Source organism: Pyrgilauda ruficollis, unplaced genomic scaffold, assembly GCF_017590135.1.
Source record: "Pyrgilauda ruficollis isolate IOZ18807 unplaced genomic scaffold, ASM1759013v1 scaffold2, whole genome shotgun sequence".
NCBI lineage: Eukaryota > Metazoa > Chordata > Aves > Passeriformes > Passeridae > Pyrgilauda > Pyrgilauda ruficollis.
This window is the reverse complement of record NW_024519206.1, coordinates 22,669,397-22,689,870: the sequence shown is the minus strand read 5'-3', so window position 1 is coordinate 22,689,870 and position 20,474 is coordinate 22,669,397. Positions and strand designations below refer to the sequence as shown.

The 20,474-nt window shown below is 39.4% G+C and overlaps 1 protein-coding gene across 1 annotated transcript in view; it reads right to left on the bottom strand.

Annotated features, from left to right (window-relative positions):
• GLB1 (galactosidase beta 1) overlaps nt 1-20,474 on the bottom strand; it is a 41,188-nt gene that overhangs the window by 8,060 nt on the left and 12,654 nt on the right. Inside the window, exons 3-14 of the mRNA XM_041466480.1 lie at nt 17,152-17,302; nt 16,795-16,855; nt 15,895-15,989; nt 14,477-14,657; nt 13,228-13,286; nt 12,223-12,344; nt 12,101-12,141; nt 11,526-11,638; nt 8,624-8,698; nt 3,077-3,166; nt 1,965-2,078; nt 781-912 (exon numbers count right to left, since the gene is read on the bottom strand). Of these exons, the coding sequence (XP_041322414.1) occupies nt 781-912; nt 1,965-2,078; nt 3,077-3,166; nt 8,624-8,698; nt 11,526-11,638; nt 12,101-12,141; nt 12,223-12,344; nt 13,228-13,286; nt 14,477-14,657; nt 15,895-15,989; nt 16,795-16,855; nt 17,152-17,302 (1,234 nt within the window). The remainder of the gene's footprint in view (nt 1-780; nt 913-1,964; nt 2,079-3,076; nt 3,167-8,623; nt 8,699-11,525; nt 11,639-12,100; nt 12,142-12,222; nt 12,345-13,227; nt 13,287-14,476; nt 14,658-15,894; nt 15,990-16,794; nt 16,856-17,151; nt 17,303-20,474) is intronic.

Sequence of the window (20,474 nt, the reverse complement as noted above, 5' to 3'; positions counted from 1 at the left end):
TTTGTTTTGACCTTGACAGTAATTTCTGAGCGATCCCCTTGTCTTTATCTTGAACCACAAACCCTTCATTTTATTTTCTCCCCCTCTCCTGTTGGTGGAGGAGGAGTGACAGAATGAGCACAGCCAAGGTCAACCCACCACAGTCACTCATGTATGGAGGTGACAGTCCTGAAGTGTAGCACACACCCAGAAGCACAGGGAAGCTCTCTGATAATTATCTCTAACACCTGGTCAGTCTGGGTGAACTGGCACTTTTGCATGCTGAAGTGCTCATGGACAGCCTTTCCCAGCCACAATCAGAGTACTGCAAGGGTACACTGCTGACAAATGAAATGGGACAAGAAGAAAGATACAACAGTGTATTTATGTACACATACATACATCCCCCCAGCCCCCAAAAGCAATCCCAGGATTCACAAGCCTCAAAGTGCAATCAAGTTCTGGACTAATTTCCATCCCATTTTTGGAGTTTATAGAAACAATTTCAACATTGTTATCTACAAACTCAACTGAAGTGGAAAATCTTGTGGGTGACACTTTGGCTGACAATGTAAATGAACAAACAAATAAAGTTTAAAAGCTGTCTAGCAGCTTTTAATTTCACATTGATTTTGGTGTCCTGGAAAACACAGATGCAAACTAGTGACTAGTTATATTTTAGGTAAAGTTACAGCTGTCTAATCCTGACCTTTTTGCTCTTCCTAATTCAACTCTTTCTTATTAACCTGTGGAAAAGATGAAAAGCCATCACAATCCAATAACTCAATATATTTTACTTACCTTAAAGTCATTATTGTATCTACCAAAGTTGACTCGGCCCATATTCTCTACCAAGATGTCCAGATTCGCTCCAGCCTGCCCAGTTATATTTATCTTAAGTGATTTGTCCCTTTCAAGGACACCCTGAGGTACCTATATGAAATGCAACAAGAAGAAGAAAACAATAACCACTGAAAATCGAGAACGCCCTGTTACTTATTTTTTCAACTTTCATGAAAACATTAAAAGTGACACAGGAAAAGAAAAGAGTAAACAAAATCCCTTTCCTCTCCACCTCCTACATGTGAGCACATGCATACACAAAGGGTTTCTACATCAACATTCACATTTCAGTACATCAGCTGGATGTGATAGTGGGTTTTGATGCATCTGATTCACAAAAGCAAGTTCCCAAATTTAGTCCAGTGACTGAAAAGATTTTTGGCAATATCAGTGATTTAATCATTGGCTTCATCTTCCAATTATGTGTGCAACAATATTTAGCTTTATTTATTCCTATTCCCACAACACAAGGAAAGATGAGCTTGATCTGGACACAAAGGTGATGAGAGTCAATATGTGTCAAATATTAACTAAAAGATTGACTGTAGAATGCATGAATTTATATTAACTGTCATTAAGCAAGGCCAAAATCCTGCTTATGGAAAGAAAGACTAAGTTTACATTCTGTACAATAAACTTTTTTTTTTTTTTTGAAACTGTGGTTAGAAGCCAGTTTCATAAGGTAAGACATAGGCTCAGGCTTCCTCCTTCTTCCACCCTCAAAGGAAGAAATAAGAGAAAACTAATAAAAAAATCTTCACAAATATTGCATAAAGCCACCAACTATATATATCAGTAAAATATTCCATAAACCTAGAATTAAATTCCATAAAAAAAATTCCATAAACCTGCAAATAAATCCATTCTTTAAGACTTTTATTCACCTCAGTCATGAATATGTATCAACATTTAAATATGTCAAAAATGGCAAGACAACAGACAGCCATGTTTTCTGCAATACTAATTTGAACATCTGCTATGCATTGAGTATATATTTCCTCATTTCCCTTATGTGAATAAATATGGTCAGGGTTGCTTTGGTGATCTGGAGAAAGGAGGAAAAAAAAAACCCGAGTCTGCATCCTTGACTTTCATGAAGGGCACTGATGGCAAAAATGAATACCAGCAAACAATGACTTTACCCCATCGACAGAGACATAGGCTCGATCATGGACTCCATTTAAAGGTGAAGACAGTGGCGTTGGCTCCACACAGTTCTTTGGAAGTGTAGTTCTATACAGTACATATCCAAAATACTAGGAAAAGAAAAGAAAAAAAAAGCCCCAACAGAGTAATAAACCAAGTAATTCTGTTGTCTCAATTCAGGTCATGAATTAAAAATATTGCACATTTCTGCCTACATGCCTCACTGAAATGCTAACTTTCATTAATTTCAGACAGTGACTATCACAGACACCATTTCAGGTTAGAGTTTATTTTGACTCTTAAGTAATGGGTGACCTTTAGGTAAACAGTGAAAATCCCTTTATAACTGAGTTTGTTATAAAAAACTTGTAAGTTCACTTCTCACCCAGTGCCCAGTCATAGCCATTCCTGAGACCTTAGCAGGCTGGAGAGTTGGGTGGAGAGGTAAATAACAAACTTCAAAAAAAGGGAAGTGCAGGGCCCTGCACCTGGGGAATAATAACCCCATTACCAGCACAGGCTGGGGGCTGATCTGCTGGGAAGCAGCTCTGTGAAGAAGGACCTAGGGGTCCTGGTGGACAACAAGCTGTTCCTGAGCCAGCAGTGCCCTGGGGGCCAAGGAGGTTGATGGTATCCTGAGGATATTAGGAAAAGCATGGACAGCAGGTCAAGAGAGATGATCCTGCCCCTCTCCTTAGCCCTGGTGAGGCCACATCTGGAGTGTTGTGTTCAGTTCTGGGCTCCTCAGAAAGAGAGGACACAGAACTACTGCAGCAGATCCAGCAGAGGGCTATGAAAATTATTACAAAAAAAAAAAAAAAAGCCATTTAAGACCTGAAAATTAATGCTTCAGAGAGGAGAGAAATCAATGTGAAAGCCTAGACAGCACAGACACCTACATCCACGGGAAGAAGAAAACCTCAGTTGCAAAACAGGAGCACTTTAGAACATGAAAAGGCCTCCAATGTAAAAATCCAGGATACTTTTATACTATTACTTGTGTGCTAGATAAAGTGTAAGACATGACATAAGAAGAGTAATAGCACAGAGGATTGTTCAAATAAACTCCATAAAATTACTGCAAAGTGGCCACTGAAGGAATCTTCACCTGCTTTAGCTCAACAAAGGTCAATGGGTAAGTGCTTCTCACTGGTCCAGAAGGTGACAGTCCATCAAGAATCTCCAACACACTGCCTGCCTGCAGCACAGAAAAGGCAAATAAATGAAGGTCAGTAAGTTTCAGTCCCAATATAACAGCTTGCACATCCAGCCATCAAATCAGAAAGTTAACAAATCTTTACACCATCCTTGCAGATATTTAAAATACAATATAGCAGAGACAACTGATGAACTCTGAAAGAAACATGCCACATGGAGAGCAATGTTTTAATAAAAACAGATGCTCTAATTTTGCTATGGATTCATAAAAATAAGTGACCCTTTATTATTTAACTAGAACTACCCCAGGAGTTTCTCACAAAAGTTGTATAAGCAAACACAACTGCCCTGGATGACTAACACAAAGCAATATATTACCTAAATTTTGCTCAGTTATACTTAGAATCAAGCCAAAATGCCACTGATTCCCACTGAGTTACTCCAGAATCATTCTGAGCTAAGTAGGGATATAGTTTAATTCCATCAAGAGCCATCCAAGATGAATTTACCCTATTTAGTCTTAAATTATTTTAGAAACTCTAAGGCTGTAATTAAGATGTCATATGTAAGTAGCTGGAGTGGTTTTAATGAGACTGGGAGCAAGATTTAGGCTAGTCACACACATAAATACCTTGCTGAATAAGGACTTAGATATGTACAATTAAATTGCCTTTAATTGCCATTATGGAATATTCTACCCTTCTATGATTCTCTCTCAAACACCATCATCAGTTTTAGGTTAGTCAAAATGCACACAATATGCTTAGTGTCTTACAATCTCAGAAAATTAATTTCATGCAATTTTTCATGAAAGATGCCAGTCTGTTTCCTCAGAATTATCGTCACTGTTCAGTAGTTACTACATTTTAGACATTCAAATACCTCTCATATACCAGATTTACATACAAATGCTTAATAAAAAAGAAGAAAAAAAAGGTGTTTAAAGTCATGTAAAACTATACTATAGGAGTACTCACAGCAGTACAAACTTCTGAAGGTACTTCAATAACAGAAATATTGAACTTTTGCAGAATTTACATGAAAGTTGTACTGAAATATTAAAATGTACATACAGTACTTTGCAGTGATGCAACAGAAGCCAGCATGAATTGTCTATGTACACATAATTAAGTCTGCAATTTTGCCTGGGATACAGTTAATTTTCTTCACAGTACTTAGTATGGTGTTTTGGATTCCTGCTAAGACTGCTGAGAACACAGTGATATTTTGGTCATTGCTGAGCAGGGCTTACACAGATTCAAGAATTTTCTGCTTCTCTCAGCAGAGAGCAAGCTGGGGATGCTCAAGAAGCTGGGAGGGAACACAGCCATGACAGCCGACCCCCACTGACCAAAGGGATATTTTGTACCATTGGTGTCATGCTCAGCAATAAAAGCTGGAGGAAAAAGGAGGAAGGAGAGATGTTTGGAGTGACAGGGTTTATCTTGCCAAGACACACAAATTGTTCAAAAGGTGTGTGATGTGGCACTCTGGAACATGGTTTAATGAAGAACACAGTAGTGGCAGGGTTACTGCTTGGACTCAGTAACCTTAGAGGTTTTTTCCAACATTAATAATTCCATGAAGGAGCCCTGCTTCCCTGGGGAAGGCTGAGCATCTCCCTCTGCAAAAGTAGTAGCAAATGAGCTCCTTATTTTGCTTTACTTATGTGTGCAGTTTCTGCTTACCTACTGAACTGTCTACCTCAAACCACAAGTTTTCACACCTCTACCTTTCTGATTCTCTCCCCCACCCTACTGGGGGACAGAATGCTGCACTGTGCTCAGCTGCCTACCAGGATTAAACCACAACAACCATGTAGACACAGATCTAAACAGACTTCTGAAATGAGCTTGTCTTAACTCTAGCTAGGAACAAGCAAGTCATAAGTAAATAAAAGGTAACACTGCCCAGCACTGTCTGGAGGTTGGGTCAGCCTTACTAGCCCACAGCTAAGCAAGTTTGCAGTTGGGCAAGAAGACTGCTGGTCAAACATGGCCTGCAAAATTTTGATGAAAGTAGCTTGCTCTTGTGTTTCCAGTTTAAAAGTTGTACCTGAAATAGCAATCATCTTTCATACAGTAAAATTTCCCAAACATTCCAGACTGCATACACGGTCCAATCCTTATCTTGTGCTCCTCCAAGGGAGCCAGTAATGTTACAGAAATATGCAGGACTTGCAAGGCCACAGGAGAGATTTAGCTACCATGTCTTCAACAAGAACTGTGAAGCAAGAGATGCACAAACACTGAAAAAGGTAATTCATAGAATTGAACAATTCTATGGGCATTAATAGTCTTAGCCCTAGGTGGACAGCAAAACCAGAAACGAATACAAGCAGCATTAAGATGTGGTTGTCACTTGAATGAGCTACTGAGTGGCAATGAATGCTGCTTTGTGCCTTGCTGATCTGAGTATTAGCAGCTTGTACATGTGCCTGCTGGACTTTTTTTTTTTTAGTCCCTGCTACCAAAGGGGCTTCTATTCTGAATATGGTCAACCACGTATTATTCACTCAGGGATCGGGAGAAGGCTGTTTCTTTGAAACTTTGGTAGCTTATTTTTGTTCAGCTTTTCAGTCTTCAGTGGTACATAAAAAAAAAAAACAAAAAAAACCTTCAAGACAAGATCTGGAGTTGCTGCAAATTCCTGTTGACTGCTGCTTAGGGGACAATCAGTACCACAAGAGAAATTTACCAGTAAACTGAAAAATTACAAATACTGTCAGGAATTTTTAAAAACAACCTGTAAAACAACAGATGACTGCTTAAAAAAGGCAATACTTTTTAAATCCTCCAAAGCAAAGTCTTCAAAACACAAGTGTGTAAAGTCATGCATGAAAGAAAAAAGGAATGAAATAGCTCCAACAGGAATATCAACTACAGGCAGCTGTTCACTTAACCCCTTTCTAGCCCCAACACACACCAGCACTGCCTGCTACTTGCTATTGCTTGAGCTCACCACATCCTAAGAACTGAATACTTCTCCAGAACCTATAAATCTGCAGGCTGCTCTGCTAGGGCAAGCACCTGCTTGTGACCAAGCACTTCTCAGAGCCCCCCAAGTTTCTGGTAACCAGAAACTACCACCTGCTCACAAGCCTGCACAGCCACGTGGACACACTGCAGGAACTAAGATTCATTTACTCCCCTCTGGAAAGAATGCTTCCCAAGTTCGGGGCTTAAATCCTTAAAATCTATCATCTTGTTCACACTTCTGGAGCCCACGTACTGTGGTTCTGCCTTTGCTTGCCCTCATTCCTCATCTTCAACACTTCTCTTCTGCATCTATGCAACAAGATTTTTTCCATATCACCTGCTTTCCTGCCTTTGCTCTTACATAGCAATGTCAGTGTTTCCAGCATCTTTTAATAAACTGTATTTTTCCACCCAGGAGGATTCTTTAAAATAAATCAATAGCTCAAAATGAACAACTGTCATCAGGGGAGTTGATACTTAAGGACTGAACTACTACAGAATATCTTGAGGAAAAAAAAGATAGAGAACATCCTGCTCTGGTTACATGTACCTCTGTAAAGTACATCACATGGCCCCTGAAATACTCCAGAGTCTCCTTTTTCTCATCCTTTCTGCAAAAGTGTCAGGGGAGTTGGTTTCCTGGAGTAGACACAATGCTCTCCATGGCAGACTGATTGCTGGACCTCAGCTGCAGATTGAAGACCCACACAGTACTTGTATTAGCACTGACTCACTGCAAACGACATAGCTAGGAAGTTTACTGTTACCAAAGCTAAGTGCTATTATTTAGAATATTCCCTCCCTGATATTCACCAAAATACATTAAGGCTTCTTCACACAAGGTGCATTGGAACTGGTTCCAGCTGGAGCTAGAATGGAGTTGGGAAGGCAGCTTTGGGCTGGCACAAACTCTCTGTGATTGGAGACTCATCTTGTGTTGCAGAGTAACCCAGCAGAGCACACTGCTGCTGAAGCTAAGCAGCGGGTCACAGAGGAAAAGGCCACCTTCTTCACAGAAAACAGTTCCAGAGGCTCTCAGTGCAGATGGCAGTATATGTATAATCATGACAGGAACCTTACATCTGGCAGTTTAGACATGCCATCTGCATTCCTAAAACTGGTGCCTGGAGAGTGAAACAATTCCTCTCAAAAAATCACGAAGTGTAGAAGGGGCAGGTCAGGTCAAAGATGTAATATTTGAGCAAGTTTGGTCATCTGACTCTTCAGAGTAGCACTCATTTCTTGAAGGCATGAAACAGAAATTTCTTCATTCTACTGAAACTGGACAGCCTTATCTGAGAGCCATGACCCATGACAAGATGGGAGAGTCAATATCTGATAATTGGGCTGCCAAGTGCTCACAATCAAAGACAGCAGCCATGGTGGTGGGTGTAGCGATAAGAGCCTATATTTAGTCACTACTGCCAGCTCAGTGAAACCTCATATGGGAAGAAGACACTCAAAGGTTGTTGAAGGTGATATAGATCTCTTTCAACTTCACAGACAAACCACTTTTATGCAAAAAGCTCTTCTGCCTACCACTTGAGCGGAATGACTTGAAAATGCCTGCAAAGCCTTATCACTACTAAATTTTGCAATGCTTCAGCTGCAGAGATGAGATACATCACTAACTGGAAAAAATAACTGCCAAACTGAAATTACTAAATATAAAATCAGAGCATTAGGAATTACACAACAACTGCAGTAATTCTCCATCTCAAAACTTGTATGTGCCCAACAGAAAGAATACCATTCAAATTCACACTTGCAGTCTCCTCTGTTGCCCATTAAACCATCCACTCCACTCACTGCAGGAATCTAGTTCTCAAACGCATCTCACAAAAAATTTTCCTTGCTCCCAAAATGATGGTGCTATGGTCAAACCCCTGATAGTAGTGAGCTGACCAGCTACACCACTACTGTCACATAGGCTGGGTTCTCAGTGCTTAGTTCTGTGTGCTTTTCCTGCAGCAGGAAACTGATTTAATTTCTCTCATCAGCTACAGATCCAGTCAGAAACTTTATCAATAAGATTTTCAAATTTATCAAAAATGTTCCACATTCAAAATTTAAATGCCTGGAAGTATTTAAAATATGTATATCCTACTTTCCTTCCACTTTAGAGGCATCACCAGCTACAAAAGCACTTTGTTGTAAGTCTCATGGTAACATTTCCCCAGCTACATTACTGATACATGAATTATCTTTAACAACTATGAATCTGTTGTGTTAATAATATATTCATTTCAGTTCAGCAAAGCTTCAGGCACATACTGCATATTGTAAACACTATCTTTTTACAGCCAGGTAAGATGCATTTGATCATTTTCTAATACGAGCATGATTCCTAATTCCCAAACTCTGCTCCCTCCTTCCTCAAAAATTTACTTTCAAGGTATTCCTCTTTATTTTGTAGGATATCTAGAGTGTGTTGTTACACCCTCATAAATATTTTTTAATAAAAAGCAAACAGAGAGCATTATGAAAAGATACACAGTGTATTACAGATGTTAATTTACCTTCTGCAAGCGAACCTTCCCGTATGCAAATTTTGGTGTTGTTGGAGGGATAAGACCTTCTGGTAACTGCTTATACTAGAAAGAGAAAAAACACACACAAACAAGTTAAATACAAACACACTTTAACTGAATTCTCACTCTACACTTCACAACTTACAGAATTATAACTTTAGCTAAAAGTAAATAACCTCCCTAAAGGTTACAGCTGCATCTAGTCTTCAGATGGAGGGTTGTTTTTCAAAAGAAAAAAATCTGACTTGATCACATATGGTGAACAATTTTTAACAACCATTCAACATTAGGTAAAGGTAAAAAGTGTAATGAACAAAGTGAACTACCAAAATTCCCAGTGCCCTTGGAGCCCACCTGTGGCTACAGCCTGAGTTACTCTCTCCCACAGCCTTTCTGCAGTCCTCTCCCAGTTCATGGGAGCTTGAGTGAACCTTTACTAATCTGTAAAACAGTATTTCCATCTGACCCTGTGTGAACAACACTTCCTTATAGGAATTACTAGCCTCTTGTGCCTTTCCTTTCAGTGTTACGATATCCCACCACTACCACCTTCTACCCCATTACTGCCTGGGCTGGGGTCCTTGAGAAACAGGCCTGGATACCACAGTTCCATGAACCCCTGAGGTCCCACCTTTAGCTTCCCTCTGTTCCTGTTCTAGACAACTGTCCAGTCACAGGGAAACATGACAAAGAAATGCTCTGACCACCCATCTGCTTCTGGTTGCTTCTTGCCCTATACTTTTAAGAATAATCACCAGAAATCAGTAGAGAGAAGGGATGCTGGGCCTCCACTCACTCACTGCTTTCCTGGACACCTTTGAAGTGTGGCAGACCAGACAGTGGCTTTCTGCCCAGTACCTTGGCCTTCTCCTTTCTGTGCCTACAACCTTCTTTTCTCCTTGCCATCAACCCCTTCTCCCCCTCCTGCCTTTATTTAATAGCCACTCTTCCCATCTGTTCTTTCATTAACTAGACATGGCCTGTCTGCATATTAGAGAAAAAAATTCTGCAGATGAGATAACCATGTGAACAAGCAATCCAAGCCCACATTTTAATAAACATGTACAAAAGACCAACCTTGTGAAGAGTGTCTCCATCTGCAAATTTGGTGACTTTGGAGGGTTTACCTTGTCAGGGTTTTTTTTAAAAATAAATTTAGTTAGGGGCTGAGAGGGTTTTTGGTTTAGCTGGAGCTTTGTGTTTTGTTTTTAACAGACCACAGCAATAAATTCCCAATGCTACCCTGTCAAGTGTCAGGTATGGATGGATGAAAGCCTGATTTATACTTCCAGTAAGAAGTTATTTACTTCTCCTTTGTATTGCAACACAATCAAGATACCCAGATTTAAAGAAAACAAAAGTTGTGCTCACGCAAGAGGAGAAATCAAAAGCAGGAAATTTTAGCCCCAATAGTAAAAATTAAAAGAATGCTATCAGCAATTGAAAGAAACTGTAGACTGAAATTTTTCATTTCATTTTTTTAACTAATAGAAACTGTAAAGGAAGACTTGAATGATGTCCTTGTAGCACAGCAAACACATTGCACACAGTCATTTGTAACAGGTAACTTTATTTTCTTTCATCAGTTTCACCTCAAACTGCAACTGAGTAGATCAATTGTTACAGGTTTAGAATCCACAGGAAAACTTCACTGAAAATCTATGGATGCGCAAATTAAGAAACAAACCAAGCACGCAAAAAAATGACCCAAATGGCACATGAGGTCATAGTGAACATTTCACATCTGATTAAGGCTCTCTCACTGCACTAGAATACTACTTACATCTCAGACAGGGGTCTTGCACCTTGAAGAAAACAACTCAAAATCAGGAAGTTTGTGGATTTGTCTGGTGAGAAAAGCTGTATCAAGACAGGAAACTCCCCTTGGAAAGGCCACCAAAATTATCCCATCAATTTATCCCATCAGGCTTAGGGATAGTTGGTGAAATTGAAGAAAAAAAATCCACAGCAGGCCTTCCACAGTTACAGAGATAAAGGCATTCTCAACCCTAGAGAACGTGTAGTACACTTTGGGGAGATTTACTCTCAGAATAAAAATGTCTTCTAGTGAATAGGAATGTTGCTGGTATGCAACAGGATAGTTACTACACGCCTGAGCCTTGGGATTCACATGGATCCTGTTTTCAAGCCCCATCTGAACAGCCTCCAATGCAAGACTATTCAAAACCCAGACAAAGGTTCCATGTTCTACTTCAGTCTCCAGTTTGTGGAGATAACTGTGCATTCTTACAGCAAGGCAAAGCTGGTCCCACCCACTAGCCTTTGTGAAAACACAAAACAAAGATGTGCTCTTTTGAGTAAGCCTGGTCTTTCGCAGAGGCCCAAAACCTCAACATGAAGTTTGGGTCAGACAGCCAAAGCACTAAACTGCAGCATAGATTGGGCTGACATCAGGCCATCAGCCTAAGCTGACTGAATGGCTGACTGATGCTCCAAGGAAAAAGCTCTGTAAACTCCTCCTCCATCTCTACTCCCAGCCAAACCCTTCCCACCTCCCTCTGCTCCCCTTGTGGCAGCACTGGCTCTCATCCGACTGAGTGAGCTGATGCACCTTACAGACCTTGAGAGAAAAAAAATACAGCAAAAAAGAGAGCTGAACCATGTCAGTGTCAGACCTACATCAGTATCCTCTCCTTTAAAAGGAAGGAGGAAGCCATTGGGACAGAAAGAATAGCTAGAGAGGTGCAAGATCTGCTTTTTGTAATGAGAAGCAGTTAGGTTGGTCTAACTGTCTTGTTCCATTTCACTCCACCAGCTGCAGAAAATAGTATATTGAGGAGCAACTTACACCAACACAAGAACAAGAGAGTTTGGAGTACACCAAGGATGTTTCAAATAACCCTTCTAAAAATGTCCTGGGGACACTCACCATACCAATGACTTTTCTCAAGGTAAAATACTTTTCTGTCAGATCTCCCGCCTCGCTCAGGGGAGCATCATAGTCATAACTAGTGGGCTGAGGCATATAAGGCATATTAGCACCTAGGGAAGGAGGAAAAAGAAAAAGCAATAAAAACAGTGGAAAAGATTTTTTTTTTTCCCAAAGATATCAACTGTCAGAATTCTTTCTGATTACAGCCGGATTCTGCTACATTTTTAGATTCACTGTAGGCCTTAATGTTTGGGATTTGGCACAAAAAACTGTTCCTGAAGAAGGACAATGTCCTTATGAGCTTACACCACTCTGTGAAATATTCTGAAGAGTAACACATTTATCTGTGTTCCAACTGTTTCACAGCACCAAGTGAAGCAGAAGTAGCCTTGGAAAAGACAAATACCATGTGGGTTTGGTACAACATGTTGGCAGTAAACAAAGAACAGCTAGTGCAGTCATGTCTTTTGCCATGGGCAAGTAGGCACAGCTTACTCTTTCACAAAATATATTACTACCTAATTCATAAACAGCCTGCCTCCACCAACAGTATAATTTAAATAATTTCTTACCATTCCAATAGGCAAAGTTAGTCCCACCTATAAACATGTACCTAAAAAGAAAAAAAATCAGGTTTTGCTGAACTGGGAAAAGAAATCCCCCCAAAATTAAGCTCTACTGAACACGCACTTACAGGTTAACGTTAGCACCACGTGCCAGAATTTCATTAAGTGTTTTAGCTATAGTTTCTGCAGGCACAACAGAATGACGGTGCCCCCAGTGATCCAACCATCCAGTATAAAACTCAGAATTAACCTGAAAGGAGGAAGGGCAAAAGAGGAAGGGAAAACATGAAGAGGGAACAAGAACAGAATGCAATGTGAATTAAGGTTCCTAACTGTAAGAGGGAAGGGAAAAAAGGCACCTTGACTAATTTGAGCCATTTTTAAACTGCTATAAATACAGCAAAGTACATACTAGATCAGTTGTTTTCAGCAGACTAGAGGTCAAAGGAATTAAAGGATTGTTTCAATAATTGTACAGGGACGTTTTGAAAACAATTGCTTAAGCATCAAAGAGTATGGATTTCCTGGGAACCTGGCAACAAGGATGTGTTTCAGATGCTTGGCATTCAAATAAATTACGGAATAAACATATTCTCTGCAGAATAGCATACACAAACTGGATGTAATGAAAAATATTTCAAATTGCTTTCTAAACAACTCCTTAGCACAGAGATAACCTGGTACCCTCAATGGGCCTTCTCCCTTTCTCAAAATGGCTTCCAGTGTTCTCACATCCCACTATAGCTTGTATAAAACCTCTAGGGTAGCTGAAAACAGGAAACAACTTCTAATCTGCCCTTTTAATTCTGCTTTTAACTTCTACCTACACACATATCTCACTAACTTGTCTAACCATCCTTAGTGTTTCCGCTGCTTTGTAAACACTTGTCTTAGCAAGGAAAACTACTGAAGCAAAATCATTACTTTTTGAGACTAAAATAGCATTTTCAGAGCAGCAGTTAATGTGGATTTGACAACACAGAGAGAAGCTCCTCTATTCACTTTTTCAGACTTGGAAATTATGTCTTCGTCAACAGGTCCCTAAAATTGTTCAATGCACTGCTGTCAACCCCCCTCTGATTAACAACCTCAAGATTAGACATGATACAAAAAGTTTAAGTGAAAACACATACCAAAGGTCCCTTGGGTTCACTGTTCCTTTGAGCTAAGAATGCTGCTGTAACATTGCCACCTATAAACAGAAAGAAATAAAACTGAATTGCTATAGCCATGATTTTCTGGGTCCATCATTTTATTGAAATTGGTGTCTTATCTCCCTTCCAGCCAAGCAAAAATCATGACAAGAAAGCTGCTCCAGCAAACACAGGAATCAATACTTTTGATTCTGATTGACTTGCAAAACTTATTTTAAATATATACATGCACATATGCATGCCTGCGCATGGGTCTCTGCTTTTGAGACATATCTTTTGAAAACCCAGCTTTTCTCAGAAATGACATCCTGGTACAAAGAAGTCTGAGATGTGTCAGAATTGCTATTGATCATTGGAAAGTCTAAGTATGGGGTTACGTTACCAAGGCTACGGGGAAGAGTAGAAACCAGGCAATCTCTAAAGAGGTCTTTCACTTTTGATCACTCCTAGTGGCTCAAGCCACAGTGGCTGGAAACAACTTCTCTGGTGAGTGACTCACCATTGCATATAGGATACACATGAAGACACCCACAATTTCATTCAACTTGCAAGAAAACAGATCCCTGCTAAGCACATGTGTTTGGCTGTAGAGAGAATAATGTACAGAAGAGGCTGCACATTAAAAAAAAAAAAGAAAATATCTGTCTTGGAGTTTGTTTCTTGTGCCTTAAACCTATTTTGTCAAGTCCATGCAGTATACAAACATTTAAATCCTTAACTCTCCTATCAAAAGGAGACTCTCTGATCTGACTACTAATGCTTAGCCATTCTTCAGACCTATATCACAGCAAGTTGTAGTAGTGTGCACATTTCTAATGATGATCTTCAACAGTATTTTTTTCCTAATAACCTCTGGCATAAAAAGAAATGTATTTGGATGTCTGGATTCCAGGACAGACAGAGGACATTAAAAAACCTCAACACCAAAAAGGAATATTGAAAAAATACAAGGAATCAATGCCAACTATTATTGCAAATTTTTAGGAGATATGTGTTATGAGCAGCATAAATTGGTTATTCATGATTTTAAGGTGCAAGGAAGTGATCATGACTTTCTAACTGGGTGGTCACAGGTGGTTGTTGTATGTTTAAGAGTATGTCAAATACACATAAATGCCTGTTACCCCATTGAAACAAAGCAGGCAAGTTTGACAAGTATTCAAGTAAGTTTGTCCTGCCACAAACACACAGAGCTCAGAATTTTTGGAATCAAACAGCAGTCTCCAACCTGGAGCGAAGTCCACCGTTGCATAAAGACCCTGGAGAGCCCCACATTTCAAGTGAAACTGGCTTGCACCATCAGTTGTGAAGAGCACCACCTCATCCCCAAGATGCAGGCGAAAGAGCTTCAGAAGGAAGCGCAGGTAGTCGTAGTCGCAAGCAAAGTAGCTTCCGTACTCGTTCTCTACCTGCAGAGTAAAAGCAAGCCAGTAAAGCCATAGTCAATTCAGTCTGCATCTGATAACAAAACAGAAAGCACAAGTCAAACCATCTTCTTTCTTTGATAGCAATGTTGAAAATGTCATTTTAACTCCAGATCTGAAGAGTATGAGAAGACAAGACTCATTCCTCTCAACTGTACAGTGGAGCCATCTCTGTGCAGACCTAAGCCATTTTCCTTCAAAATTCTGCCCCCCCCACAAATTATCTACTTAGCTACAGTGATCATAATACAGTCACATGATTAAACTTTGAGATCTATAACCCACCTCCCAAGCAGACCAATAAAACCATAGAACAGGTTGTGAAATGATCAAAACTACAACAAAACTGGACATTCAGAACAGAGACATCTACAAAGGCCTCACATGAACCACAAAGCCCTGAAATGGACTCAAAAGGACTCAAGGAAGAACAACTGTGCTACTACTGAGAGGTACACCTCTTGCCCCTTTTCCAAGGAGATGAACTTTTCAGCTCCAGATACAATAGGTTCCAATCCTGAAGGTTATTTCTGAAAATCCTGTTATTAAATAAGCATCTTATTTCTGCCAAAGAATAATTTTGCCCAGTGTTCTGCTCAACAGACAAAACACACTGTTCAACAAAAATATATTGGGCATATTACAAGAAGGGTCTCTTAACCCAACCTGTGCCAGCCCGGGAGTTTAAAGAAACTGAAATAAAGCTTTATTATGATCAAATACTACAAATATAGGACAATTACTCCCACACATCTATCTAGAAGGAGTTTAGGACAGAAACTACTCACCATGAACATACAAAATTGTGCCCTGAAACATTTACAACTTAAGTTAGGTGCTAAATTAGGCTTACACTATACTGCTTTTGCTTCTATCTAAGGGTATTCTTATTCCCCTTTTTCCTGTCAGATTGTTTCAGGCAACTGTATGCGTTTTGGCTTTATGTGAGAATTGCTACAAACCTCAGATCTAAAAAGCTACACAAGTTCCCTCTATTGCTTTATACAGCTGTGGGAAACAACTTTGACCGAGCAGATGAGGGCTCTCTGAGTCCTAAAAACAGTGGATTCAGTTCTTTAGAATAAGATATTTCATCAGAATCTTGCAGCTACCTGAAACTTAAGAAATACCTGTGATACCACCACCCAAGACCCATGGTATGTCTGCAAGAGCAGCATAAGCATTCATGCTGCTTGGGTTCATCTGATTTTGAGAAAGTTACCTGCACCATGATGATTGGACCTCCATTTTGATAGAGATAAGGCCTCATCTTTGGCAAAAGGACACCCATCCATCTCTCTACTGCTTCCAGGTAATCTGTGATACACAAAGTATACATGTTTCACAACTTTTCTGCCTTTTACTAATTTTGTTTTAAATTATATATGGGTCATCTTTACATAGGGTTCTAATTATGTAAATTATGAACAGCATTTAATGAACAGATTGCTCTTATACTTGAACAAATGTGCTCTTCTACTTGTTCATAAATGCTTCCAGTACAGTTTACTAAAAAATAAAACATTTAAATACTGATGAACTTGGAAAATTATCAAAAGACTTTATTATGTCTCACAGGTTGTCTCAATACATTTCAACAGGAAGACAAATTCAACTGTTGATCTATGTACTATTTTTAAAATAGATAATTTAACCACAATCAGCAGAACTGAAGTTGGATATGATATCTATGGATTTATTCCCTACATTCACTCCAATAAACACATTACTCTCCTGTCTCATCTTATTCTTCCATGTCTGGTCCTTAAACAGGAGCACATGAGAACGCTGTAACTCGTTCTGGATTGCACACTGACCAGCCAAGAAGGATCCCCATTATGAGTGGCTGTGGCAGATCCAAAAACCTCAAAGCTGAAGCTGTATTTTTCTCAAAAATGGTGACAATGATTCTCCTCTTGGCACCAACTTGACAATACCTCGGAAACTTCCTCCCCTACTTTGATCTACACATTTTTTGAATGCACACTTCTAACTAAAAGTATTGAAGATTTTACTCACAAGAAAACTTGAGCTGAAATATGAATTATCTAGTAATGGCCTCAAACAGAAAGTCGCCTTGCTGCTACAGTGTATTTTTAGTGGTCTTTTCTGATGCCTCTACCTGAATCAGAAGACCTGAGAACAATAGATTTCTTTTCCAACAGCCATGCAGGAAGACCTCCCTGGGAAAAGAAAGGGAAACAGTGACATATTTAGGAATCCTAATAAGAATTTAGCCTCTTATCAAGACATATACTGAGACAGGAAAACTGATTTTCTATAAGAAAGTAGTAATTCCTAACGAAAAAAAAAATACAAAGTAAGTTTGTATTGTAAGAAGTCATTCAGGATGCATGGATTTTAACACACTGCACCAAGACTGTTGCCTAAGGATACATCAATGAGTAAGTCTGTCTACTTTAAGAAATACTTGCACTACATTTACCCTAGAAGTGAGCTGTTACAAAAGGTTGTATACCATGTCCCATTCTGCACAGATGTAAGGTCCAGCTCTCAGGATAACAAGCAGTCCAGTGTCATTGGCAAGCTGCAGGAAATACTCTAGATCTTTGCCACCAAAAAAGTCATAGGTGCCCATCTGGGGTTCATGGTAGTTCCATGGGACATACCTATTAAGAGAGGAAAATCACCTTCCATTAGGAAACTGAGACTAAACCAGAATTCTGGAAAGCCACTATTTGCACCACCTGCTCCACAGATCAGTAACGCTACTGATCCTTCTGATCAGTAGAAGTCAGGAGTAACTCTCTGGCCTTTCTCCTGTCAGGTATTTCATATGGCAGAAGGCATTAAAATTAACACTGAAATTAGGGTTATGTCTGCAGGAGTCCCTATCAGAGCAAGAACAGGTTCTGGTAGTGCCATTGTGAAACCATGATGCCTGTTCCGAAATTAAATAAACAGTTTTTAAGCTAGCAAGGCAGCTGGCAGCTGTATAGTGGTGGGAGGCTGATGAGGAGATGAATGTGGTAAACCACTCATGAAGAAGGAGGCCAAGTACGAGAGCAAAACAACATGTGACCCTGCATGAATGGATCACCCAGCCTGCACAGGGAACACCAACCAGGCCGACAGGTCTATGCTGCTGCCACTGCAAAGAATTTGAAAAATGCCTAAGCCTCAAACAGTATTGCATCTAGGCCCCAAAAGTTTTCATTGACCAGGAACAATGCAAGTTCTGGAAAACCACCACTGGAAGAACAATTAAGTTAAGAAATGTTAAGGTGCCCAAGAGCTTGGACAAAGTAAAGCTTGATTTCAACAAAGTAATAAAGGTGCCAAACAAGCAGATCACCGTTTGAAAGAATACCTCTGTCCTACCTCTAGGACTCAGGAGACCAAAACCTCAGCACAGAATATCTCACAGAAATAAAATTTAAAAAACCCCACTAGGTTGCAAGACAACAAAGAAACAGTAATCTACCAAATACCATGAGCAGTGTTGTAGCTGATGATCCCTGCTTGACAACCGTGTTTTGTTTGCCATGGTACTAAGTGGCAGTCTAGCACAGACAGACTAAAATCAGGGATTAGTACAACCCAAGCAAGGATTCAAGGGAATGTGAAAACTCATTCCTCTAAAATTTCTAAAATTCCCAAAACTGTGTCTAGTCAAGCAAAGATCCTCTAAGGCAACACTCTCCTTGCTGCATGGGTTTGTTAACATGTTCCACATTTAATTTTGCAAAAACCACCCAAGAGGGAAAGAAAGTCCCTAAACCAATGTTTTCACTAAGGAAGAAAAACAGGAACCCTCTCATGAGTACACTACTAAAATGGCCATACACAGACAGACATGCACATGAACATCAAATACCAAAATTATAATCTTTCGACCTTTGTGAATATTATAGCATCTCAAATGCCAGAAATTTTAAGCCTCTGTTTGAAAAGATAAAGCTTAAAATTTGAGTGCCAGGATGGAGTCAAAGCAATGCACTCAGACATCAAAATGCAGATTTTTCCCTCTGTGTGGTATATTTTATTTCTGTGTCAAGCTGCTCTAATTGTTTCTGAAGCATAATTAACTCACTTGTAAAAAAAACGACATGTGCATTTAATGAATATATGAACCATGTGAAAACATACTTATTGAAAAGTTTTATGAACTTGTTCAGTAACAAGTCTTAAGGTTTAAATACACTTAATACTGCCTGAGGTGAGGATGAAAGGGTTACTCCATCTCTCTTATGCTCAAGAAGGAAGAAGATAGATAAATTCTTCCAGAAAAAGTTTTCATTGATGTCACATGCTTGACCACAACACTGGAAAAAAAGCAGATTCTAGCAGAGGAAAAGGGAAGAAGAATAAGAAAAAAAAAAAACAATTTGAAACTGTTGTTTTATATAATGAATCATGATAAAAATTTATTTTAAACACTGGTCTAAAAATTGTTACTAAGACACTTTAATCCCCCAATATATTTTCTACTGCTAGTGATGGTCTCAAATGGAATCATTGAAATTGTTATCTTTAATGAGTATATTTGTTACATACCATTGTCAAAATTTACGGTGGGTTGTTAATCCTGTACTGCTTTAGCTACAGAATAATGAACTTATAAAAGAAACTCCCATCATTTTCCAAACTTGAAATATGGTATTTATTCTGTATTTGAGTTTACTTTCCATTTACACACAATTTCTAAGCTTCATGCTATAACCTTCCTTTCTTTAGAAGTCACAGCTTTCCTCTCCTATGTCAGAAATTATAAACAGGTAAAAAATCACACTTTAACTTCCTTAATGTACAAGATAATTCTCTCTGCAATACCAGGGAGGGGTTTTTTTTAGTAGTGTAAAATTAAATAAATTGTACTACTTTCATCAATGAGCATGCTAGTTAAATTACTCATATATGAGTCCTTAGAAACAGTAATTTGTGTTTAAATTTTAAATATTCCATATTCTAAACAGCAGATCCTTCATAAAAGGACTTTGTACACGTTTACACCTTTCTGTTTATTAGTCAACAAATAGAGTAAAACAAAGAAAATGCTCAACACTATTTAACTTTCTATGAGCCTGGATTCTTCCAGGAAGCATCTCCACTCATCCTGTATACATCTTCTGCCCCATCTAGTGGCAATTGTTTATCTGCTCTGTGCAAAACAAACCTCAAACCTCCCGTGCTTTCCAGATGTCTTCACACTCATTTCCAGCTGGCAGATACTGCTCAGAAACTGAAAACAAGGACAGTTACCTGTGTGACCAGACACCTCTGCTGAGGTGGGGAGTGAGCTCCTCAGCATCCTCCTCCACCACCTTCTGGGACATCACACCAACCACAACATTAAATTTCAACCTGCTCTTTAGAAGGGGTAAGCCTTGATCTCTTAGGCTTTAATATAAGATCAAGCTTACTGTTATCTGTTTTCTTATGTTCTGTTATTGCTTAAGATGTTACCAGGTGCAGACAATTACACTCATGTACTGACTTCACCTATTCCAGAGACCAGGAGGAGCTGCTGCCTCAGTCATGAGCTGAATGATGCATCAAGGCACAGACAGCCTTTTGGAAAAAAGGCTGCAGAGAACAAGAAGGAGAACATGTCTGGTTGGCTTTATCCACAAGGTATTTACAAGCACAATCCCATAATATAAGGATCCTGCTTCCCTTGAAGTGGTAAACCTCACTGGGAATGCCTTGATAAGAACAAGGACGGTTCCCATATTTCAAATTATAGCAGGACCATTCCCTGTCTTAAGAAAAAAAAACCCCAAGCAGCAAAATCACAGTATTCAGAAGGAGTCTCAAAACTGGGAGTCCAACTACCACATT